General features: G+C 33.4%; 1 protein-coding gene across 4 annotated transcripts in view; it reads left to right on the top strand.

Annotated features, from left to right (window-relative positions):
• Nucleotides 1-22,888, top strand: part of LOC132122481 (receptor-type tyrosine-protein phosphatase epsilon-like) — a 75,300-nt gene extending 52,412 nt beyond the window's left edge. For 3 of the 4 annotated variants that reach the window (XM_059532814.1, XM_059532812.1, XM_059532813.1), the window contains 19 exons: nt 3,539-3,619; nt 4,883-4,979; nt 5,324-5,397; nt 8,166-8,302; nt 10,246-10,336; nt 11,633-11,709; nt 11,924-11,960; nt 12,066-12,163; nt 14,326-14,445; nt 14,620-14,783; nt 17,187-17,322; nt 17,443-17,592; nt 17,674-17,767; nt 17,989-18,065; nt 19,063-19,197; nt 19,325-19,450; nt 19,576-19,727; nt 20,974-21,109; nt 21,924-22,888. In XM_059532814.1, coding sequence (XP_059388797.1) covers nt 3,544-3,619; nt 4,883-4,979; nt 5,324-5,397; nt 8,166-8,302; nt 10,246-10,336; nt 11,633-11,709; nt 11,924-11,960; nt 12,066-12,163; nt 14,326-14,445; nt 14,620-14,783; nt 17,187-17,322; nt 17,443-17,592; nt 17,674-17,767; nt 17,989-18,065; nt 19,063-19,197; nt 19,325-19,450; nt 19,576-19,727; nt 20,974-21,109; nt 21,924-21,998 — 2,052 coding nt within the window. In that variant the 5' untranslated portion in view covers nt 3,539-3,543 and the 3' untranslated portion in view covers nt 21,999-22,888. Of the gene's footprint in view, nt 1-3,538; nt 3,620-4,882; nt 4,980-5,097; nt 5,246-5,323; nt 5,398-8,165; nt 8,303-10,245; nt 10,337-11,632; nt 11,710-11,923; nt 11,961-12,065; nt 12,164-14,325; nt 14,446-14,619; nt 14,784-17,186; nt 17,323-17,442; nt 17,593-17,673; nt 17,768-17,988; nt 18,066-19,062; nt 19,198-19,324; nt 19,451-19,575; nt 19,728-20,973; nt 21,110-21,923 lie in introns of those variants that run through there. The other variant, XM_059532815.1, reaches the window with a different exon arrangement.
• Nucleotides 22,889-25,944: the final 3,056 nt, after the last annotated feature.

Genomic DNA, 25,944 nt, shown 5'->3' with positions numbered 1-25,944 from the left:
CTATGTAACATATTTTTTACCTTAAAATAATGTTTCCAAAATCGTTTCAGTGGTTCATCAAGTTGTAACAAGGTGAAAGGCATATGCCTCCCTGGAATGATGCTAAGTCATTAACACAGTGGTAGCTAATTTATATGTAGTTTTCAAATTAAAATAATCATTAATTCTTCTCTCTTTAGACCAAATTGATTAAGCTTATGAGAAATTTGAATCAAGGAATACATTTGGAAAATCTTGAATAAATTATGCCAATTTTAATTTTTGGGTGAACTATCCATTTAACAGAAGTGAAAAAGGAGCAACTATCCCGCCTTCATTAATTTTAAGTTAATCGACCACTAATTGTGACTCCCGGGAAAAACGGTTTGTCTGTTCACCTCATCCTTTGCCCCTTCGGGTTCTGAGGCCATTGTTTCAGATCGCTAGTTCGCGTTTTATTATTTATTAGCGCGCCGTGCATTGATTGGTGCGCTAAAGCAGGACCAAACCATTTCATGCAGATACAGGGGGGTGGTCGGTCAATATGGATGTTTTATTTTTTGGTCAATGGTGATATTGAACTTTTATTGCCAAAATAAGTAAAATCAAAGACATCATTCATTTTATTATTATTTGAAATATACTCGATGATGATGGTTTATATAGTGTATAATATAATACAAAATTTTAATTAGTTTTTACCTATTTGTTGGGCCCCCTGTCAGCCAGGGGCCCTTGGAATTGTCCTAACTTTTCCCCCAAGGGAAAGTTAACATTTTTTAAAAACTTAGTATACACTGTTACACCCAATTTATTTGTGTGTTTCTATTTAAATGCTATTAATATTAACATAATTTTTTGTATTTTTGATAAATTCAGTTGGAATCGAGTTGTCTCCTGTAAGTTTTCCATTTCAGTTTTTAGAGGTTTTGGAGCAGAGAAATACTGTATGTATAATAGATTTAGGTGTGCTGAGAATTTAGTCTGATGCAATCGACTCACACAAGTACATATTTGCACACTTCATAAACCAAAATACATATACTTCCATTCTTGCTTTAACTGATTGCATAAGGAAATGATGAGGAGCGTTCCTTATTTAAAGAGCGAGCGGTCGCTGGGAGTTTTCGTGTGGGCTGAAAAACCTCACAGCAGAGTGTCATTAATTCATGGTTAGCTGCTTACACTACCACACACACACACACACACACACACACACACATACACACACACACACACACACACACACACACACACACACACACACACACTTACCATTAAATGCAGCAAGTGCAAGTGTGTTTCCGGCATTGGCCTCACCCAAGGCTGTCTGCAAATGTCTTTCGAATGAAAGAGCCTGTCTGCTAGCTTTACCTCATGACCTGTTTACAATAATGAGTCTCAGACGTGCCCTATCCACTGGGGGCAAAGACAGCAGGCCAGTCCTGAGCACAGCCAGAACAAACACATCACATGCTCGCTGACGGAGAGATGTGTGGGACGCGGATGAAGGATGGAGACTGTAATTCTAAAGTGTGGCTACACAAGATTTATGCATTTCACTGATTTGCCCCACTTACTTTAACAGTTCCCCACTGTGTCCCAGCAAAAACACGCCAATGTGCAGGTGTGTGTAAAAGCGTTGTCACTGAGGAAAACTGTGCCCTTGAACAATGCATCTCACCCCAGGCGTCTCCACAGGCATTCAGAAATCCTTTTGGACAGAAAGCACATGCTAAATTGCAAGATGGTGTTCATTTATTTGCATGCACTCGGATGCTTACCTGTGCACTTGTTTTCTCAGGCTCTGCTGTCGGCCTCAAACCACATGATACGGGGAGGGTCATTTCTTCTCATTAAAATCCTGCCATGAGTCTTTGTGCTGCTGCAGGCAGCTCTCAGGTCTTTATTAATTGCTGGGGGATACTGTATCGACTCAAATTCTCTGCCGCTGTCCAGACTCCAGCGTGCTCTGGGATACTATCGACAGAATGCGGCATTTGATCATGCTTTATCTCAGCAGCTAATGCAGAAAGCACATTATTCACACCCTGCCTGATGAATGATGCAGCCTGAGAGGTTACCAGGGAGACATACTCATAATGCAACGAACGCAGTTGTTTTTTTAGCATCACGGATTTGGGTTAAAATGTATATATATGCATAAAGGAAAGTGTATTTGGGGTGCTGTTGTTCTTAAATGTATAATAAGCTTTTAGCTTTTTTGCAGCTGTATGATGAACAATTGTTTTTTTGTGCCTTGTTTTATGGTCTTGGCTTTTTTAAGTTTAAAAAGTGTTCAAATTGGGGTCAGTAAGATTGTTTTCTTTATTATTATTATTATTTTTTTTCATAAAAAGAAAATGATACTTTTTGTCAGGAAGCTTGCATTCTGTTTCACATAAATATTGTTATTTTAAACTTTCTTTTAATCAATTGTATTTTTGCTCAAATGCAGCTTTTGAGACTGTTTTCAAAAAAATCTTACAGACCTCAAATTATTCTATATTCTTGGAATAACCTGCACTAACAAATTATGCATATTGTTTCACTTTTAAATATGTTAAACTCTAGAAATAAAAATGTTTATGGATGTAGTTTCTTGATGACTTATTGAGAACTTAAATGGGTTAAGTTGTGACTTCATGCTGCAGATACTATATCCAGTTCACATTCAGCTCAAATTTAAAATTATATGCATAATTATGCAGAAGTCCCTGAAATAGTTTTAGATTAAACTTCATTTGACCTACCCTACTTTATTCCTGATATTTGGGCATGTGTTGGTGTTTGAACACCTACAGGATTCTCTCTAGCCTGGAGTGGTGTGTGCATTGCAGAAAGTGTGGTCTGTTATTTATTTGTTGTATTGCTTTAGTGAATATACAGCAGCTCCCACTTCATTTTCTCAATGAAGAGCTATGTGTAGGTGTTTTGTGGAGTATCTTATCTCACTGAAGCAGCGCTGAGACTGAACAAATCCTTGTGGCTTTTCCTGTCCAGTAGCCCACGACATCTGCCCTCCAGATAGAGAAGATACGCTCAAAAGCTTGCTCTGAATATCTGATGGTTTACTATCAAGAATCACTTTCAGTATTAGTTTGGGTTGAAAGCATGATGCAGAACGTTTTTAGGTAATAAAAAGCATGAGATGTTTGAACACCTCTAGATTCACAGATTAATTCAGATGTGAGGATGTTTTATCTCAGTTTAACCCACTCGATAGTTTGTGTAACACTTAAAATCCCCAAACTAAATAAGATTAAAGTAAACAATCATGTCTAATCTGTGTGAAAGTCAGGTTTATGAGATCTCATTTGGTTTTAAATATCAGAACAGAGATGCTCTCCGCTTTCAAGCGTTTGGACTGGAACTGTATTTGAAAGGTTTTGGTGACCTCTATTGGAGGAGTAATGCAACATTTTCCCATGTTGTAATACTTTATGCTATCCTGATCTGTTGAGTGACATGTAGAGTCACATTTAATTAAAGAAATGACATTAAATGATGTAAATATTTTTTAAATGACATGCTTATATGTTCTCTTCTTCTCTTGCAGACACAATGGTCCTTGTTTTTTTTTTGACAGTAACAACTCTACAACCAAACACATCAATTTCAACAGACGAAAAAAACAATGGTAAGTGCTCATTATTCATAATAACAGTATTAATAATATGATGAGCATTGTTGTTTTCTTTTCTAAATCCTTTAAATACACAGTGACAAATCTGTCATATACCAGAAATAGTTTATTAAGCAATTTAAGAATACTTGATTCTGATTGGTCAGTCATGTCATTTTGCAGTCAAATAGTGCTAAATTGTGTTTAAAGTAATTCCAGTTCATTTTTAGATTCATTCATTGATGTATTCATTCATTCATTTCCTCCCTTCCTTCAATTTAATCAATTCATCAGTTAATTAGGGGTTAAATCTCCTACTTGACTATAATCTTTTTTTGCTACTGCCAGTTTCCCATTAATTTTGATATTTTGATATAACTTCGCTTGTTTGAAAACCAGCATATGTGAAAAAACAGGTGGTGCCAGATTTTATACTTAAAAATATTTTAAATATATATTTACATTTATGTTAGTAATATATATTTGTATCATTATACTATATTATAACATATGTTATTTCTTTTGGCTAAAGATCGATATAAAATTTGTTACTTTGACATCAGAAATTTAGTATGATGACTATTTATTTATTTGACTATTATTTATTAATTTACTTGTCATTTTTCAGACCTTTGTTTTCAGAAATAATTAGTCATTTCAAATATATATATATATATATATATATATATATATATATATATATATATATATATACAGAGAGAGAGAGAGAGGTAAAGAGGGAGACATTTGCCAATTTTCATTTTATTTTTGTCATTTTATTTTAAGTGATTGCAACCTCAAAAAATGTATTTCACAATGTAGGCATTACTCACAAAATGACTGAAATAGTCATGGAAACTCAGTGGCCAAAACCAACTTTTTGTAGTTGTGTAACATTTCTCAGCTCAGAGATGATTTTTGCTCATGTCTAGTGTTTCTGCAACACAAAAGCATCAGTGTGACCGTGTACATTTGTGTTAAATCTGCCGTGGATCACACAAGCTGTGATTTTGGGCTCCAGTAAAGTGCTGATCTCAGAGTTAAGTGGGTGATTCGTGTCAAACCTGCTGTTAAATGTATGAGCTCAGTCCAAACAGCACCGGGCTCTCTATTAAATCACTAATAATGGCTTGGCTTGACTGGTTGCCATACCTCACTGAGACGCTCAGCACCGGAGCAGCTAAGTGTGGCCATTCCGGCTCCAGCGGCTCTGTTCGCGGGCCAGTTTCCTGTTCTTTTGTTCACTGTGGGTTTTACTGCCTCTCCTTCTTCCTTTAGAGGACCTGGTGCAGTCCAGCGCACTCATCCTGCCCATACTGCTGAGTCTGTCCGTCTTGGTGCTTTTTCTGGGGTTGCTGACCTGGTATTTCCTCAGGTATGACACTTACACACACACACACAAACACTGTAAAAAATAAAAATAAAACTGTCTGTCATGCTTACAAGCTCCGCCTCTTTCTGATTAAGGGTGGGTCCAGGAACTGCTGTCACACACAGACACACACACACACACACATATTTATTCATACACGGTGTCACCGAGGTAAACCCTCATATTTTTATATGGTAGATAGCGTGTCATATATCGTTTGCTTGTGGAGAAACGGCACCTCTGATGAAAAAGAGCTCAAGTTTTCGTTGGTGAGACAGATGTGACGTTAGGATATTGTCTCACATGTTGTCCTCATGTTCAGTCTTTATGTTCTTCATTTCTTTAAGGTTGAAAAACCAGAGGAAAGCTGTCATCACAGCTGTCGACAAGAAAATACCAAATGGCATCCTGGAAGAGCAAGGTAATCGGTCGCTTTATCTGCTTTCGAACCAGTTTAGTTCTTTAAGATATGACAAAAGCAACTTGTGGTTTTGAGAGCTCTGTTGTAAGTAAGAGGTCTTGGCAAGTTTCACTTTATCAAATGCGCTATATTCGGTTTCCTGTTGCCTCAAGATGTTTTGAGAGCAGGACGTGAGCTTTTTTGTGAGCTACATGTGCTATTCTGTATCAAACGACTCTATAAGTACACAAAAAACTCACTTTGGCTGAGGCTTATGGGTCATACTATGGTTTTTATGCTGATTTTATGGTGATGATTATGCTCATCTGCATTCCCAATGTTTGAATGAATGACCAAACCTTTTTAAATGGATGGTTGTGTTTGATTTGCAGATGACAGTTTTTATGGTATAATCTTTATTTAATCCTTAATCAACCATAAATTACAGTGAATTCATGTGCAGGCACGTTCTGCCATTGAGATGACAGAGTAAAAATGGCCCACTTATCAAAAAAAAAAAGAAGACTTTAACAATAAGGTTTTGTTTGTTAGCGTAGTTAACTGCATTAATTAACACGAATTACTGCAACAATGAAAATTTTTTTTTTGTTGTTAATGTTACCTGCTGACATGAACTAACAATGAAAGGTTTTATTTTTATTAACTAATATCAACAAAGATGAAGAAATACTGCAACAAACGTGTTAGTTAATGCATTTAACTAATGAGACCTTTTTCTAAAATGTTCCCTTTTAAACTCTACCTTTAGACAACACTTTTCTAGTTTAAAGATAGGAAGAAAACATCAGTATTACAAATAACTAAACTGATTTGTTTATTGCTTTGTTTCATAGATACAGCGCTGTAAAACATATTGTAATACTATTTGTGGTTTCATTATCAATATTTCCTCAAAAATATTCAAATCTGACTAAAACCATGTGAAAGAGGAAGAAGGTTCATTTTTAAACAGTTGTTCCTGATTGCTTTTATTAGAGTTTGCTTGTTTGACACAAAAACTGTGGATCATGGTTAGCCAAAAATCAGAGAAGAGCTCTGTTTAAGACTAGAATTGGGTTTCTTAGACAGCCGTGAGATTAAACGGGGGTCAAACTGAAGTCTCCAGAATCCTGGAGTGTCCTCCTAGGAGACAGACCCTCATAATGTCCTTCTAGATGCCCAGATCTCAAATGTTGCTCAGATTTTATGCTTATCTAGAGTCTGGTTGTCGCCGCAGATCTTGTCGACGGTCTAGCAGATTTATGTAATAGATGTCCTCTGCACTCTCTCTCCTACTATCCTGACGGAAATCTCTCTCTCAAGGAATATTTTGTGAGCCGAGATGAAAAACGACACACTGTTAACACGCAGGAAACGCTAGAGATAAATGTTGAACGTCACACCTGTGTAAAGGAAGTGGTTTACCGACGTTCTCCAGCTTTCTGTGCCAACTTTTGTTTGGCTCTTGATGTACAGTAACATTCAAAAAATACAGTTATGTTGTGAAATATTATTAATTTTCAATTGGAATCTATTTGAAAATGTAATTTATTCCCGCGATGCAAAGCTGAATTTTCAGCATCATTACAGTCAGGATCCTAATCCTGTCATGATCCTCTAATGTGCATTTATTATTATTATTAATGTTGAAAACGCCTCTTTGGATTTTTGTGGAAACCCTGATACTTTCTTTATTTTTTAGGTTTATTTGATTGATTAAATAACAGCATTTATTTGATATAGAATATTTTTCTAGAATCATGAATGTATTTACTGTCACTTTTGATCAATAAAATTAATCCTTGTTCAATTAAAGTATTCTTTTCTTAAAAAGTTAAAGTCTGCAAACATTCTCTTTTTATGCAGGAGAACAATGGTTTTATTTCTTTAAGTCTAAGCGCTGATGTAACACTGTGTGTTTGTGTGTGCTGTATGTTGTGTAGAGGAATATATAGATGTGGATAAAGATGAGGATGAGGATGATCTTGGCTGGCCGTCAGAAGGTCAGGTATATGCAGTTTCTCATGAACGGGCATGAGGTTTATAGTCTAAACTCTGTAATGTCTAACATCTCACCCGCTCTAACCTCTAACTTAATGGTTGTGGGTTTCTTTCGGTGCTATGAGGGTCACTGGTGGTTTCTTTCTATTCATGCATATGCTGCATGAATTAAATATGCCTATAGTACTTTTACAAAGGCATGCAATTCTAAGATAAAATAAAAAAAGATGGTCTGCGCATGTTTGTGTGTTTACTTGTTTCCTGGGTGACAAAACCATGACCGTTAGTTTGACATGTTCTTCAAAAATAAATAAATAAAATAAATTTAACATTCTGAATCTAATTCTAGAGTTTTTTTTATCATGTTGATTGATAAAACGGACCAAATGTATGTACACACCTCACCTGTATGTGTATAACACACACACACACACACACACACACACACACACACACACACACACACACAACACACACACGCACACACCAGTAATGAAGGACTATATGAAATAAGGACAGGGAATGCGGTGTTCTCAAATAGTAATCTGAACGTTTCTGTTTTTAAACCGTGGTTCTACAAATAAAAAGTCCGTTTCAGATGTAATGCAGTTCGATGTTTATTTTTTCACTACTTGTCAATCAAATTGGTAAAATGTGTGAGTGAGTGTGTTTTTGTTTCTCAGCTCAGAATTGATTGTAAAGTAAATATGTATTTCAGCCATGCAATCTCCTATAAATTCTTTATTTTTCAAGTGTTTATAACACTGATGTACTGTATTCTTCCACAGAACAACAGACGGTGGTCTTACTGCCCAGATCCCCTTCCACATGCAAAACATATCTCCCCATTCCTGTAGACCACTTAGAAGAAGAGTATCGGATACGCTCGGCCGATGATGGGAAACTCTTCCGGGAAGAGTACAGTGTGAGTGTATTTTGAAAGAATACTGATTATGGATAGATATATCAAAAATAAATAAAAAATGTAAAAAACACTGAAAAACAACTTAGAATGTGAATATGAAATACGATGTATACGTATATTAAAAACAGCTAATTTTACAGGGCTGCACCACCAAATCAGTTTTAATATATTATTAAATAATGATTAATAGAGAAATTGAATTCCAAATGCTTTAAACATATTAGTTTTGCTGTGGTATTGAAAATGGTACAAAATGTAGGCAAAAATAACTGATTTTAATGCAACTTAACAGCATCAGATTAGATTTAATATTGAAATCATTGAAGGCTAAAAACCATAAATTAATTAAAAAACGTGGAAATTGCTACACAAATGCATGCAGTTGAGACAAAAACAGCACATTTGATTTATCTGACTCTCAACAGTATAAATACAAATTAAATTGTTTAAATATGTTATTTAATACTGATGCACTGAAGACTTTGCTAGTTATTTTATAGTGAAATCACTGAAGTTTAAACGCCAATAATTGTATATTCTGCTTAATATTTATCTATTATTTGCATGTTTGTATCATTAGTTTTGCTGTGGTATAAAAATTGATGGTCACACTTTATTTTGAGGTCCAGTTCTTGCTATTAACTAACTATTAACTGTTACTATTGCCTCAATAAACTCTTAGTTTGTTGCTTATTAGTTTTTGTATGGGGTTGAATTAAGGCTAAAATCTGCTCATGCAGAATAAGTCATGTGTACTAATAAACAGCCAGCATGCTGGTAATATGCATGCTTGATAATAGCGATAATGGGTCCTTAAAATAAAGTGTTACCAAATTGATATTAAGATTCATGAAATTACACAGCTGTTAGCTATCAATTAATAGATTTTTCAAGAAAACACCAATCACGATGATCATTATTGTAGTTTAGGCTGATTACATCACTCATGCTGCTGAAAGCTCAGCACTTTGTGTTTTTGTGTGTTTTGTGAGAGAGACTGTTATTTTGTTTGCTGCTCGTAAAGGAGCTGATGGTGCATTATGGTGCCATTATTAACTGGCAGAAGCATGCATTCATATGGATCAGCAGATATCCTTCCACATTTGCTGACAGCTCAACTGCTCTCATTTCCCACTTAGAATTACTGGAATTGAGATGTTGAGGAGTCATCAGGCATTGAGTCATTTGAGAAAGCCCCTCGCTCCTGCTTTTAGATGCATGATTCAAGATTCGCTCCTCTCACAGGCTGTGATTCAGGAACACACTGAATGAACCATGTGAATTTTCTGTCCCATGGAAACCATGTTTATGCTCAACAATCTTAATGGCCACTTAAACAATTTAAGTCAGAATTGAAGTGGATCTGCTGGTTAAACAATGGCCTGTACATACAAGAACAAAGCGCCAGTAATATCATCCATTTAGGCTATAACAAAATGACAGGTTTGGTGGGAATTTGAAATAGCATGATCAGGTTTGCTAAAAAGCAAAGTTCTGTAAGAATTAATGTGCAATAAAATTATGTGAAATCAAATAACGCTCAGTTTGCAATGAGTGTCAGTTGAATTAAATGGATGAAATGCTTTTTTGGTTGCACTTTATTTTACAGTACGTGTACGTACATGTACTTATAGTGTACTTACAGGGTATTTATCTAAGAAAGTTCTGTTAATACAAGGTAACTACATGGGGTAGGGTTAGGTTTAGGGGTAGGTTCAGGGTTAGTACCTAGTTATTACATAGTTATTCTAATTACTATAATAAGTACATAGTATGTACATGGGGAACAGGACTGTAAAATAAAGTGCTACCGCTTTTTTTTATAAGCAGAAAGTGTACAGCATCTGTTATTCCCTGACAGTCTCAAATGTTTGACTTGGCATATAAGATTATAGAGGTATGGCATTGGATTAGTGTTAACGTGTATTCTGTATTGTTGACAGTCATTACCAGGGGGTTCGACACAAGGAACATGTGAACAGGCCAATAAAGAAGAAAACAAGGAGAAGAACAGATATCCCAACATCTTACCTTGTAAGAATCTCTGAGACAATCTCTCTGTCTCTCTTTCTCTCTCTCAAACACACACACACATATACTGTTTATATATATATATATATATATATATATATATATATATATATATATATATATACATATATATATATATATATATATATATATATATATATATATATATATATATATATATATATATATATATAAAAGATTCATTAACTTTAAAGAAAATTGTGGATTGAAAAAGGGTAGTATAATTACAAGTATAATTTTTCTCTTTGTTTTGGATTGTAGACATAGTTATTTTTTACTTTTGTGAGATGTTCAAGGTATTTCGGGACACCAAATGACATTTGCTTCAAAAAAATACCCTTCGTCTAAATGGGATAACTCTTTTCACATGTGCTATATCAACTCACAAACATGAGAATGAGTCACACCTAGGATGTGGGGTGGGTGGGGAAGGTTTTTTTTATTTTTATTTTTTTTATTTTTTTGTCAAATAAAACCACAAAATCACCCACAATGCACAGAAATTAAGTTGCAATAAAAGAATCACACACACACCCCAAATAGAGGCAAATAAATGTGTAAAAAAATTAATAACCTGTACACCTGTAGAGTAAAAAAAAAAAAAAAAATATTACGTAAAAATGAAATAAAATTGGGAATAAAAAAAAAACATCAAACCAACAAATTACAGGATTTTTGTACAAAATATGATTCAGAAAGCGCTTCATTGTCAAGTGTGTTTACACACACAAGACATACATATTATTTAAGGTAATAATACACTAATAATAAAGAGAATAGACAATAAATAATAATTAAAATAAAATATGGTGAAAAAGAAAATATAAATAGACAGAACTGTTAATGTGCATATGTAGTATTTACAGATGAAAAGGTTTTCTAAGTCACATTTTACTGTCTGGCAGACCCCAAACAGCCTCAGTGTACACCCTTAAAAACAGAGGTTCACCCTTGTATATACATATATGATATGAATGATTTAGTGATGTAAATGATGCTCTGCTGCTGTGCTTGTTGTTGCCCACATGTTGATTTGGGTGACATCAGACTGAGTGCTGCTGCCGCCCTTGCTCATCTAACACAACTTCTCCAAATAAAACATTCATCACTTTCAGTTCCTTAAGCCCACATCCATGGCATTTACATTTTTTCCTTTTATTTTTCAGTTTCAAAAGCATTTGTCTTTTAAACTTTTTCCATGAGGGCCTGAGAAGGAGCAATCAAATATGTGATTATGTGTAGAAATAAACATGATTTTTGGTCTTTCCTGTTATCCAGATGACCATTCCAGAGTGATTTTAACACAGATGGATGGAGTCCCGTGTTCAGATTATATCAATGCATCATATATCGATGTAAGTGATTTGTAGAAGTGTAGAAATGCATCAGTGCACTGTGAAGATTCAATGCGTCAGTGTTCAAACATGCATTCATACTGTGTGTACTTGAGCATGTGAATGTAAAACCTTTTTTGTTGTAATGCATTGCATCATTTAGTGAAACAAAATATATGCACCCCTGTTTGCATTTACATATATGTTCCATAATCTAGTTCTTCTTCCTTCCCAGGGTTATACAGATAAGAATAAGTTCATTGCAGCACAAGGTGAGTGGATTTAAATGTAAAAATAAGATTTGGTGAGCATTCAAATGACAGACAAAAGTTTCAGTAGCTATAATAAGACTTGATATGATGACCTCTGTGTTTCAGGTCCGAAACAAGACACGACTGCAGACTTCTGGAGAATGATATGGGAACAGAAATCAGCTACTATTGTAATGCTAACTAATCTGAAAGAGAGAAAAGAGGTAAGGGTAATTTTTGGGGGGTTTCTGTTCCGTTTCCTTTTGCCATGACTACTTGTAGTGACTGCAAGTAGAAATACTACAAGTAGAAATAGTATCTTTCATTATCTGTACCTTGTGTGTTTGGTAGTATAGTATTTATTGCTGTTTGTACTTCTACCTTTTTATGCCTGGTTCTCTTTCAAGAGTAAAATAGGTTTCTCACACTTTTTTTTCAGTGCTAAAACAGTCTAATAATGGAAATTCAGAAACAGCAACCAAAAACACCCTTATATAAAGAAACAGTAGTGACTCTTCTTAGATTCTTAGTTCATTTTAGTATTCCATATGTTAGTGTTTGACAACATACAGTAAATGTGTTTATTTATTTATTAAATTATTTTACTTTACTCTATTGTTTTTAAAAGTGTACATTTTTTTCGGGAACTTGCATGGAAACCAATGGGAGTCAATAAAACACAAAAATCTGTACCACTTTTCATACAGCCTTTCCAAAACACATCCATGTGTGGAAACTTTGCACGCACATTCATGGCCCTAAATGAGAAATATTCACCAAATTTCAAGAAGAAATAAATTGGACCAGTATTTCGAGCAGTTTGAAAGTTGTATTGACCCAAAACACAACAAGAGGATTAAACAAATCAGATTTCTAAATCTGCATCCAAAAAAAAATTATATATATATATATAAATAATTATAATAATAAAAAAGAAATATATATATGTCGTTTTTTTCTTTCTTTTTTGTAATTAAAAAAATTATAATTTTTATTTAAATTATCATTTTGAAATGTATTACATTTTTGCACAGCATTCATACTTATTCCATATAGTTTAAACTAGCATCAGTATGGAAATAAAATGACTACAGAGCCAGTAAATTATATTTGATTTCGCTTTCTATAAAGCCGATTTGTTGATCATCTTCAGTAATAAGCCACAAGTGTCTCTGTTTGGATGGTCTCGGATGTTCAGATGTCACAGAACTCGTTTTCTTCTCCATCACAGCCGTGAGCATCTCTAGAAAGACGAATCAATGAGACGGAGAGGAGATTAAAATAAGCTTTGGGTTCGGGCTTGGAATCGATAATTTTAATAATGGCTGATGAAGCTCTCTCTGGCTTTAACCTAATTAGTCGGCAAACTCTCATTAAGAGAGAATTATCCTGCGCTCTCGGGCTGGATAATGCTGATTGACAGACAGACTGTTTTAAGAGCTCAGATTAGCATCATGGTGTCTTAGAAGTCACCTTTACTCCTCTAATGCACTTCCAGCTGTTTAGTGCCAGTGTTGGACTGGTTTCTCGACAGGATTGACATGTAATGCGCTTATGTTTATCTACAGAGTGAAATGTTTTGACCTTGTCATGTTCTCTGTTTTATGATGATTAGCAGAAGATGTTCATGGCACTGTTTTCTTGTCTTTTGTTTGCATTTTGGGTGACACTATATGACTTTAATTAACAGCATTAACAGACATTACTATATAGTACATTCGATAGTTTATTATTTATTGTCTTTTCAGATATTTTCACATTTGAATGCTAACTGTTATATTATTAGTTATATTTTACTCATTAATAAAATTACAAAAGAAAGAAAGAAAGAAACTAATATACTGATAATTATACTAGCAGCTATAGTTTTGCTACTAAAACAAAGCAGGTTGGCTGGATTTTTATTAGCTTAATTTTATTTATTTATTTGTTTATGAAAACTAAAACAAGTTTTCTATATTTAAATTTTCTATATTTAAAAAATCTATAATTATTAATAATTCATTATTTATAATTACATGTATTCGATACATGTAAAACAAATATTTATTTTTATATTAATACAATTAAAAAAGAAAGTAAGAAGTTTTTTAATTTATTTTAAGAAAATTATTTAAAAAATATCCAGAATAATATGTAAATATAATACAAAATCACACACACACAAAAAAAACCCTACATAAATATTTAGGGGAAAAAAGTATAACAGTTGTTCAATATAATATTTCAGGACTAGAAATTATTATTTTTTTCCTTTTTAGCCCTTTGGGTAATTTTTGAACCATGAAAGACACTTTTGTTATAGGTTCAGGAGGGACAGAGGAGGGTAAAAAAAAAAAAACTAGTGTTAACTAGTGGTATAAATGTGCTGTGCTTTTCTCTGTAGGATAAGTGTTATCAGTATTGGCCTGATCAGGGATGCTGGACATATGGTAACGTCCGTGTTGCTGTGGAAGACATTACAGTTCTGGTGGACTACACCATACGCAAATTCTGTGTGCAATATGTAAGTCTGAACATGAGCTAGAGATATAATGTCTGCTGCTGTTATATGTGCATGATTCTGTAGGGGATTTTCTCTGTTAATTCTGTGTTTGTGGCTCATCATTAGTGCGTGTATATGTGTGTTGTTTCCTGTGTCACCATGCACACTTCTAACCCGTCTCTGTGTCCACCGCAGCAGGCCAGCGACGGCACCAAAACACCCCGTCTGGTCACGCAGCTTCACTTCACCAGCTGGCCTGACTTCGGCGTTCCCTTCTCGCCCATCGGCATGCTGAAGTTCCTGAAGAAGGTGAAGCAGGTGAACCCGGCATTGGTCGGGCCCATCGTGGTGCACTGCAGGTGGGTAGTGCTTCGCGTGACCGTTGTACAGAAATACAAGACTGTGACCAGAACATCAGACGAGAACTGGAGCTGTGGAGAGCGACACGTCTGGTGTGAAGTTTGATCTTTTAAATGTGAAGTGTGACATGTTTTGGTCTGTGAGAGCTTCATGCGAAGATGCACGTAATGTGTCTTGTGCTCGGTTAGTCTTGTGCTCTAGATTAACTCAAAACTGTAGTTCAAAACTCAAAACTGTTTCTACTACACACACACACACACACACACACACACACACATATATATATGTGCATGTTTTTGTGTCATATCAGGACACAACTCAGTATAATGACATGGGTATGACACAGGTATTACAAGGAGAGGGTGACTTATGAGGACATAACCCATGTCCCCATTTTTCAAAACACTTATAAATTATACAGAATTAGTTTTTTTTTTTGAGAAAGTAAAAATGCACAAAGTCTCCTGTGAGGGTTAGGGTTAGGTGTAGGGTTGGTGTAGGGCCAAAGAATATACAGTTTGTACAGTATAAAAACAACTTTTCACAAAAACAAACGTGTGTGTGTATATATATATATATATACACACACACACACACACACATGTTAATTAAATTAAATGTTAACATAATAAGGAAGCAATATTATTGTAATGTATTTATACTATATTTAAGCAATTAGCTGCAGAAATGGATTATAGAAATATATAATTATTGTGAAATTTCTATTATTAATATGTAATATTTAAAACAAAACCATCACAATAAGTATTAAATGACAATGCATAACTGGACTCAGATTTTTGGCAGTATCTCAAAAGCTTTTTAATTTCTTTTTTGCCTTAAGATTTGGCATTGAAGCTCTATCAAGAGCCCAAACTTGCTGATCAAATGTCTTACTTTCAAAAAGTAACAGTAACTTGCAGAATGTTTGAATTTAAACTTCAGTAAAAAGGACAAATTTTACATAACTTCCATCCACAGTAATTATTTTTGAGACCTCGCAGACCCTTTTGCGTCAGTCGGTCACGCACGCATAATTTATTTGATCAGACAATGATATACATTATTCAGAACGATTAGCATGTGATTTGAATTAGGTGAATGAAGGTCTTTTCTCGCTGCTGATTGTTCACATATAGAAAGTGAACTGATGTAGGTCAGTGGCTATGTTGGTGACACAATGGCTGGTCTGTCCTCTTTCATCAGTGTCTGTGTCCTGAACAACCAAACACAGCGTCAGCAGCAATACCACACACTTCACTTCCTCTCAAAGGCCCTATTGAGGGGTTATTCATTCACACAGTTGATCACTCCTGCCCTCTAGTGGGCAAAGGGAATATGTTTGCAAGTGTTTGTTATTGTTTGTCTGCAGAAATATTTTTTTATATTCCTCATTTGCACTTATTGTGAATTTATTTGAAGTAAAAACTGTTTTTTTTTTTTTTCATACTGTGTTAATGTCACAAAAAAGGACAACTTACAAAAAAGGTCTTGCAGATTTCACCAAAAATTTGAGTTTCAGTTGCTACAGTGACATAAACAGTTAAATATTAATTTTAGCATGAATTCAATTATAACATAAGTTATTTGTGCGTGTTTAATAATTTAATTCTCAGGAGTGGAGCAAAAATGCCTATACTAATTTTCAACATAAAATGCTAAATAAATGCTCTACATATAGAATAATAATTTTATTTTTATGTATAATATAAAACCAAAGTAGAAAATTAAAAAAATTCTATTAAAGAAATTATTGATGTTTATCCATCAAGATGATTGATTTATATTGTGAAATGTGGTATATAATATAATATAATATAATATAATATAATATAATATAATATAATATAATATAATATAATATAATATAATATAATAATATTTATATTTATAAATATATTATCAAATATAAACAAATCACAATATTATACTAGATTTTTTTTTCCTTATCCATCAAGGTCATTGATTTATATTATGAAAAGGTGGTAAATAAATACATAATTTTTTTTTTACATTAGTATTAATTTTAATTTATTTTATTATTTTAATGTGAAATTTAATTATAATTTTACAGTGAACAAGAAAGAAAGAAAGAAAGAAAGAAAGAAAGAAAGAAAGAAAGATGGTTGTCTAAATAAAAGATAAAATGTATTTTTTTTAAATAATATAAAATAATAAGATTAAAAATAAAAATGTATACACTTCTATGATTTTTATAAATCAAGATCATTGACTTATTTTGTGAAAGAGTGGTTTCTGTATGATAATTGTTTCCAAAAGAAGGGTTGAAAAAATAATATTTTTTGGAAAAAAAAAATTGCATTGACGAATCATTCACAGCAAGTGAATATAATCATGTTGTGATTGTTCATGTTGTAAATAATTCTGTCTGTGTGTGTCAGTGCCGGCGTGGGCAGGACAGGAACGTTCATCGTCATCGATGCCATGATTGACATGATGTATGCAGAAAAGAAGGTGGACGTCTTCGGCTTCGTGTCAAGAATACGTGAGCAGAGATCGCAGCTCATTCAGACAGATGTGAGTAGAGCATCTCATTGGCTTTTGCATGATGTTATTATAAAATAAACAGGTGACAGAAGTCGTTCCTAGAAGTCACGCATGCTTAACGCTGAACTGAACATCTGCTTTGTGTTGTAGTTGCAGTACTCCTTCGTCTATCAGGCTCTGCTGGAGTACTTCCTGTACGGAGACACGGAGCTGGACGTTTCCTCTCTGGAGGGTCACCTGGATAAACTTCACAACACCAGCGCGCCGCTGGACCGTGTGGGCCTGGAGGAAGAGTTTAAGGTGAGGAAATTAGAGGGGTGTAATAGTTTACTGATCTGGTTTTGACAGATTATTAAAGCATTTTTAACCTTGGCTTTGCAGAAACTGACAAACATGCGTATAATGAAGGAAAACATGAGGATGGGCAACCTGCCTGCCAACATGAAGAAGAACAGAGTCCTTCAGATCATTCCATGTGAGTTTAAGATCATCTGTGCTTGTGAAGATCAAAAGCCTAAAAGCGCTAAAAATATTTAATCTCTTCCTTTCATCTGAAATGTATGCTGCTGGGTTTGTTTACGAGGAAGTTGCTCAGAAATCTCTCTTCCCTTTCCTGTTCTGCTTGTGACAGGCAGTTCAAAGCACCAGAGGTTTTACTAGAGGTGAATTTTTGTCTTTTCTCATTCATTCGTTCAGATGATTTTAACCGAGTCATCCTTTCGATGAAGAGAGGGCAGGAGTTCACCGATTATATCAACGCTTCTTTCATTGATGTGAGTTTTTTATTACTCTTTTCAAGTTACAGGCGCGGGTTGTAATAAAAATGTCATGCAAATAAACATTGTTTTTTCTTTTTTATAAGACCAGGGATGTTTTAAGTTAATGTTTTTTTGTTATCATTTAAAAAATTCAGAAAGGTTTTTGAGTGTGGTTGGGTAACTCTGACTGGGTCCGAAATTAACTTTTTGCCAGTTTACACCAACCATATATATCTCTTACCAACCATGAACTTGTATTTTCATAATTTTATAATTTAAAAATGTATTATTTGTGTCCTTATGACAGATGGAATTATTTTGCAATTTTTCCATGCATAATAGTGACAAACTGTTATATAAAAAATTATAATAATAAAATTAAAAGATAAATAAATAAAAATGGCCCTGTCAATTTTTCATTTCCATTGATGTATGGTTTATTAGAATCGAACAAAAAAGTTTGGCGGAGATACAACAATTTGAAAATCTGGAATCTGAGGGTCCAAAAAAATCTAGATATTTAAAAACAAAAAACCTTTAAAGTTGTCCAAATGAATTCTTAGCAATGAATATTACGAAGTAAGAAAATTACAAAATATCTTCATGGAATGTGATCTTTATAAAATAGCAATTTTCTCTGTCAATATATTTTACAATCTTATTTATTCCTGTTATCAAAGCTGAATTTTCAGCACATGATCCTTCAGAAATCATTCTAATATGCTAATTAGCTGCTCAAGAAACATATCTAATTATTATGATGAAAATATTTTTGCGGCCAAATATTTTAATGGAAACTGCAATACATTTCAGGATTCTTTGAAGTATAGAAAGTTCAAAAGAACAGCATTTATCTTTTGTAATATTATAAATGTCTTTACCATCACTTTTGATCAATCTGTTATGTTGCAGTTCCTGATAAAATGGCACTTTCCTGTTTTATTTCTACTCTGAAGCCAGTTTGTGTTGGTCTGCAGTGCTCATATTATCGTCGTGTGCTTGTGTTTTGCAGGGGTACCGGCAGAAGGACTATTTCATCGCCACACAGGGTCCTCTAGCACACACGGTGGATGATTTCTGGAGGATGGTTTGGGAATGGAAGTGTCACTCGATCGTGATGCTGACAGAACTGCAGGAGCGAGATCAGGTACACACACACACACGCACACACACACACACACACACACACTTTACAAATCCACTCTCACACGACTTCCCAAAGCAAATCCTGTCAGCTTTGTCATTTGAAATGTGTGTGTGTGTGTGTGTTGCAGGACAAGTGTTTTCAGTACTGGCCTACTGAGGACTCAGTGACTTATGGAGACTTCACAGTGGAGATGAAGGGAGACACACTGTGTGACACGTTCAGTCTCCGAGATCTGCTGCTCACATTCGGCCCGGTGAGTGCGCATTATGAGCTGGTTTGCATTGCCATTTTTTTTTTAATGTTTGCATTCTGCATTCAAACTCCATTTTTGGAGTTAATGGCTGAATTGTAATGCATGTGTGTGTGTGTTCCTGACAGGAGAAGCAGACACGTTTGGTTCGGCACTTTCATTTCCACGGCTGGCCAGAGATCGGGATCCCAGCTGAGGGTAAAGGGATGATCGACATCATCGCAGCGGTGCAGAAACAGCAGCAGCAGTCGGGTAACCACCCCATCGCCGTGCACTGCAGGTAACACACTTAACTAGCTGTCTGAATCAAGTCCCACTATAGACCTCAGATTCCCAAAACATTTAGCAGCTGAAGCTCTTTGATCTTGTGATTTTAAATTCTGAATATTTCAGTAATTTAACAACGCATTTGCATGTTCATGGTTCTTTGGTCAGGATTAAAACATTTTTTTTATTTGGATTTGCTTTTATTTTAAAATAATTAGTTGCACTATTTTTACTGTTCAAATTACTGTTCAAATTCCTTGAAACATGCTTTAGACTAAGTAGAATTGTACTGATTATAATTAATAAAGAAGAATCGAAACCTAACCACACACAAAAAAAAAAGTTTTTCAGAATGAAATGTACTTTATTAATCACTTTTAGCAATTGAGAAATCAATGCCAAAGACTTTTTCCCTTTTTATGCCCAAGAGTATTTTAAATAAGTGTATTTTAGTATCAATATAGTTTTACTGTCATCGTTTTTAGTAATATTTTGATGACTTGTTTTTCAGTGTATTCATTCCATTTTCGTTGTAATTTTAAATTTGAGAATTGTTTTTTATTTATCGTGTATCTGCCATCTTTAGTAGTGTACATTAGTACCATTATTCACATCCAGAAATAAAGTTTTTGTTTACATTATATATGTAGGTGTGCTGTCTATATTTATTACAAATACACACACATGCATGTATATATTTCAGAAACAAATTCTTTTTATATTAAATATTTATTTAATATATAAATTGTATGCATATAAATATAGACATGTTTTATATAATATTAGTAAATATTTTCAAAATATATACTGTGGGTGTGTGTGTATTTATATATACATAATAAATAAACACAGTACACATATTAAGCAAACAAAATCATCTATTTTGGATGTGAATAATCCCGATTAATCATTTGACAGCACTAATTTTTATATACATTTCTATTTTAGTTTTAGCGTGTCAAGTTAAACTTTTCATATATGTGTGTGTATATATATATATGAAAGTTATTATATATGTATTTTATTTATTTTCAATTAACTTTTATTTTATTTCAAAATATAGTTATTTTAACTATAATAATCCTTACACTTAATTTAACCCTTTAATGTGCATTTTGTTTTATTATTAGTATTATTATTATTATTATTATTATTATACATTTTATTTATTTATTTTTTACATTCCCATTTAATTGGAAACCTTCCTGAAGCTGATGTTCTTGTGTTGTGTCTCTGTGGGATGTGTGTGTGCTCTGCAGCGCTGGAGCGGGTCGGACCGGTACGTTTATCGCTCTCAGTAATATTCTGGAGCGAGTGAAAGCCGAGGGTTTGCTGGATGTGTTTCAGACTGTGAAGAGTTTACGAATGCAGCGGCCACACATGGTGCAGACAGTGGTCAGTGCAAACCTTCATACACTTCATATCCATTACACATATCAAAAATCAATCACGCTAATCAGTAGTTTCGGCTGGAATACGGCAATAAAACTGGTAAACTGACCTCTTTCATACCAAGGATTTTGAAAGCAGCTTAGTCTTAATAGGCATCTTAATTTATTGATTCATTATTAACAAATCAATTTATCATATAGGTAACTTAAGTAGTATCAAGTAATAGACATTCTTTAAATAACAGTAATCTAAATGATTCGTATAAATTCATGTGAATTACATTAAATCTATGATTAAATATAAAAAAAGAATAGTTTATGATAATAATACAAATGATTAGTATAAATTAATTAGTAACACAGATTAAATTAATATGAGTATTATTATAACCCTTTTTAATGTCAGTTTCATAAATAATTAAATTTGAATTCATTCATTAAGGTTAATATGATTTAATACAGGTAATATAACATTATTCAAATAATAATAATAATAACACACATTATTAGTATACATTAATCAGTAATATTGTTTAATTTGATTAATATCAGCAATGATTAAAAGACAAATTTTAATGTAAATTTTTACTTTTTTTTATATTTTATTGATAACTAATTATGAACCACGCGATATAAATTGAATAAAAATACACGTTACTAATTGATAATATTATGCATATTAAAAGACTGAAAAAGATTGAAAATTACAACAATAATCATAAATTTCATATAAAGTGGTAATAAATCATTCTAAATACTTCACAAGAACTTCTTCTAAAGTGATTTGTATTAATGTTGTTCTTTGGTTCTGTCTGCAGGAACAGTATGATTTCTGCTACAGAGTGGTACAGGACTTTGTCGACATTTTCTCAGACTATGCCAATTTCAAATGATCTAATCTGCCTTAAATGTTTGAGTTTGATGCTTTTTTACACATCAGTCGGTCAGGATTTTGCACCGCGACTGGAAGATAATTGCGCTCTATTTTGCTATGCACTCCTCCTCGATGTTACTAAAAGACCACATCTGTCTGTAATATACTAAGGCTTCTAAAGTTTTCAAAACTGTAAATTGTTTTGACTCCTTTATAACATATTTAAATGGGTTATTTTATTTTGGTCTTTCTCACATCGGATCATTCCAGTTGGACTTCTGTTGTTATTGTAAAATAGTGTTTTGTCTGTTTATTTGGTCAACTAAGTATTTTTATTTTTTATTAAGCGACGCGTGTAGAATTTGTAAAGCTGTAGGTGGTTTGTATTTATGCACAGACAGGACGTCCTGCCAGATAAAACATGTATGTGAATGTTCCATGCCATTTTATTTATTCAGAGTTATTGTCTTACAATTTATGAAAGATATCATTGTGTCAAAAAGTTGTTTTGTTCCTGTCTTTAACATTGTGCTCATCAGCCATTGCAAAGTGAACATTTTTGACTTTTTTTTTTTTTGTTGTTGTTGTTTCAAAGCAGCAAATATACATAAAGCGAGTGAGATTATTTAGGTTTGACAGGATACGGCTAAAGTATTGTTCGTAAGAAAGGCATAAACAAACACATTCACATGGTGTAACATCAGCAAGAATTTCAATTAGAAGTGATCTTGCACAGAAACAGCAACTGTATGAGACTTGTGACCTTTGACCTTAAACGTCCTGCATCTGTTTCCCTGAGAATGATGCTGAGAAAAACTGCACACGTTTTTAAAGCACACACACCACTGATCGTTGCCTTGCAGAAGACCAAGGATTTACAAATAAATTAACAAATGCATTATAAAATTACATCGTTGTCTTGTTTATTTTTAGTCTGATTTATTGGATACATAAAGGTTAATCAGGTTTACAAAAGGCTCATAAATGTGGATTATGTTTAATAATGAAGTAAAAATGCATACAAATGAAGTAAAAAAGGATTAATATGCTTTTAACTGCCTAATTGTCACAATATGAAAATGAAATGGGATTATTATAAAACTATTGTTTTTATTTAAATAAAAAATAAAATGTATATTTTAAATGTATATTATACATAAAAAAGTAAAGCTATAAAATGTACAAACACATATGAATAAATAAAAGATGATAGAATAAAGGTTATGAGTCAGTAAGCCAATAATATTTTCAAATGAGTGTATAATTAAAATGACAACAACGTTATGCTTTTACTAATTTTTTTAAGTAATAATAATATAAGTAAAATATTTTTTATAATGACAACCAATATATATAAAATCATAATAAAGTTGTTTAAAATATAAAAATATATTAATATTTTATATTAATAAATTTAAGTCATCAATAAAACAGCCTTTTAATGCTTAATAAAGTTTTAAGCAGCTTTTTTTATGATAATATATATATATATATATATATAAGTTACAAACTTTTCATCAATAAAACAACAGCTGCAGCCATGGACATATTTGATCTTTTTTTTTAACATGAAAATAGGGTCTACTGAAACCTATGTGAGTTGTGCATATCTTGCTTCTTTATTATTAATCTTATAAATATATATTTATCCTAATTATATCTAAAAATATACATTAAAATACCTTATAAATACAGCCCTGTTTTATGAATGATATAATGTCGCACAGAAATATTTACAGAATTTAAAAAAATAAATGATATAAGTACAGGCCAAGTATATGGACTCTGTACTAAGACTCCGCATTTCTGTACTTCAGTCAGTAGATGTCACTGTTGTGTTTACTAATCTGCTGGACCCCTCGAAGAAATGGATTCTCTCTGGAAAATAATGTTAAACTGACATAGTTTATCAGAGTTTTATTGTATAGAAATCTTGTACAGCAACTTCACATGCAACAGAATGCCAAGAAGCTGCCATCTTGAGGTTCAAGGTTGAGTTCAAGTCACGCTTTATGTTTGTTTTGAGTTTGTTGGGTAAAAGTGTAGGCCTACATGTCAATTTAGTTTATTCTCCTGCTCTTTTCTGTCCACTGCTTGTGCAAGGTATCATCATAACCATAGAGTTTAGAGATTGTTATGCAGTGAAAACCTCAAAGTGGCTGTTAAAAGTAAGACTGTAGCGAATCAGAATCACTCCTAAGGGCTTGGGTCCCTCCAGGGCCGTGTGCTCTTGACTTCCAGTCCGGCTAAAGTTACACCAACTTTGGCTCTTTACTTTTCTCAGCATGCCTTTGTCCAAAGTGCTTTAATACATTTTAATTTCATACAAAAGAATAAGAAACTACAGGAGGTTAGAATGAAAACGTGGATTCGTTTCCACCAAAAGCCCAGCAGAGAGCCTGTGCCCTAATAGAGCTGGGCATTAGGGGCCGATCTCTGCCAGCACGCCTCACGTATGGGACCGTGCTTCACACTCACTGTGTTCAAATGCAGTTAAAAACAAATGAAGCCGTCTCTTAAGATGAGAGCCGATTTAATTTGCTTACAGAGCCAGGTAGTCGGAGTTTACGCCTGAAATGAACAAAATGATTCTCGGGTAGGATTCATTGTTCATGTGTGTGTGATTTTGCATATATATTGTGTCTAAGTGCATGCAGTGATGGTTTTCTGACAAGCTTGTTATAATTTGTACTCTCAAAAATGTTAGGATATTGAACTAGCTGGCTCATGCAAAACCCTTTATTCCCATTTGAGTCAAAACAATCAACAAACACAACTTTAAATCAATACAATGCATGCAATTCGTATTTTAGACTGCTTTGCATGACTCTGTTGTAAGAAAGGAAAAGTGAACAAATGTAATCATTCTGTTTTTATTCATACAATACAAATTACAGATGCATGTAAAAACCTAGGGTTATTATAGTTAATTGAAATCATAAAAACAATAAATGTTAACCAAAATAAAATATAAAAAAATAGGTAGTTTTCCAAGGCAACATTTCTTGTTTTCATTTAATTGAACTTGATGTACTAAAACAACTAATAAATAAATAAAACAATACAGTCATGATAAATAAAAATTATAAAAACACAAAACATTACTAAAATTAAAATGGAAAATACACACATAAAAATGAATGCATGCTGTCAATACTCTGTTTGTCATATCACTAATCAATTTCAATGACTTTAAGACCACACTACGCAGACCAAAATTAATTTCTGCCACCATTTTTTATGTTGTTCCAAACCCTTATATTTTCTTGAACACATTTTATTGAGCACATAAGGAGTTACTTTGCTTTTATTTTCCAAGTGTGAAAGAGAAGTAGGACAGTTGAGTTCCAAAAAAGGACAAACAGAACCATAAAATATAAAGTAGTTCATATGATTTGTGTTACATTCTTCATCCTCTCTGAAGCCTTTTTTTTGGCTTTTGAGGACTTTTGAGGGCAAAAGCAAGAACTGATAAAATGTGTACCTAATGCAGTGGATAAAAGCATTTGGCAAATAACCAAGGGTTTTCATTTTAGAGCAAACTTTTAAGTTTGAAGGGCCAAAAATCAAACTCGATTGAGGGCCGCGAGTCACAAGCATTATGTCCAACTATATTATATTAAAATGATAGGGTTTTTGTATTTTATATATATATATATATATATATATATATATATAATTTAGGAAAAATAATTTAAATCAAATATTTATACTTGCGTTGATACTGCAATGTTCGGCCAAATCATAGGTCATCAAGGGCCGACTTTGGACCACGGGCCCTGGTTTGGCAATTTCTGTTTTAGAGAAGCAACTTGTATAAGTTTGGTAACTTGACAGTGTTTTGCTTCAGCATGTAACTTATTGTTAGATTGTGTGCTATTATTGAAATACAAATCGCACACTTTGTGTTTACGTGCTTGATCGGTGTCGGGTACAATGCCCTAAACGTGCATAATTATACAGGT

This window comes from Carassius carassius, chromosome 40 (genome assembly GCF_963082965.1).
Source record: "Carassius carassius chromosome 40, fCarCar2.1, whole genome shotgun sequence".
NCBI classification, from domain to species: Eukaryota; Metazoa; Chordata; class Actinopteri; order Cypriniformes; family Cyprinidae; genus Carassius; species Carassius carassius.
The sequence above is the reverse complement of the archived record's forward strand: the minus strand, read 5'-3'. Positions and strand labels throughout refer to the sequence as shown.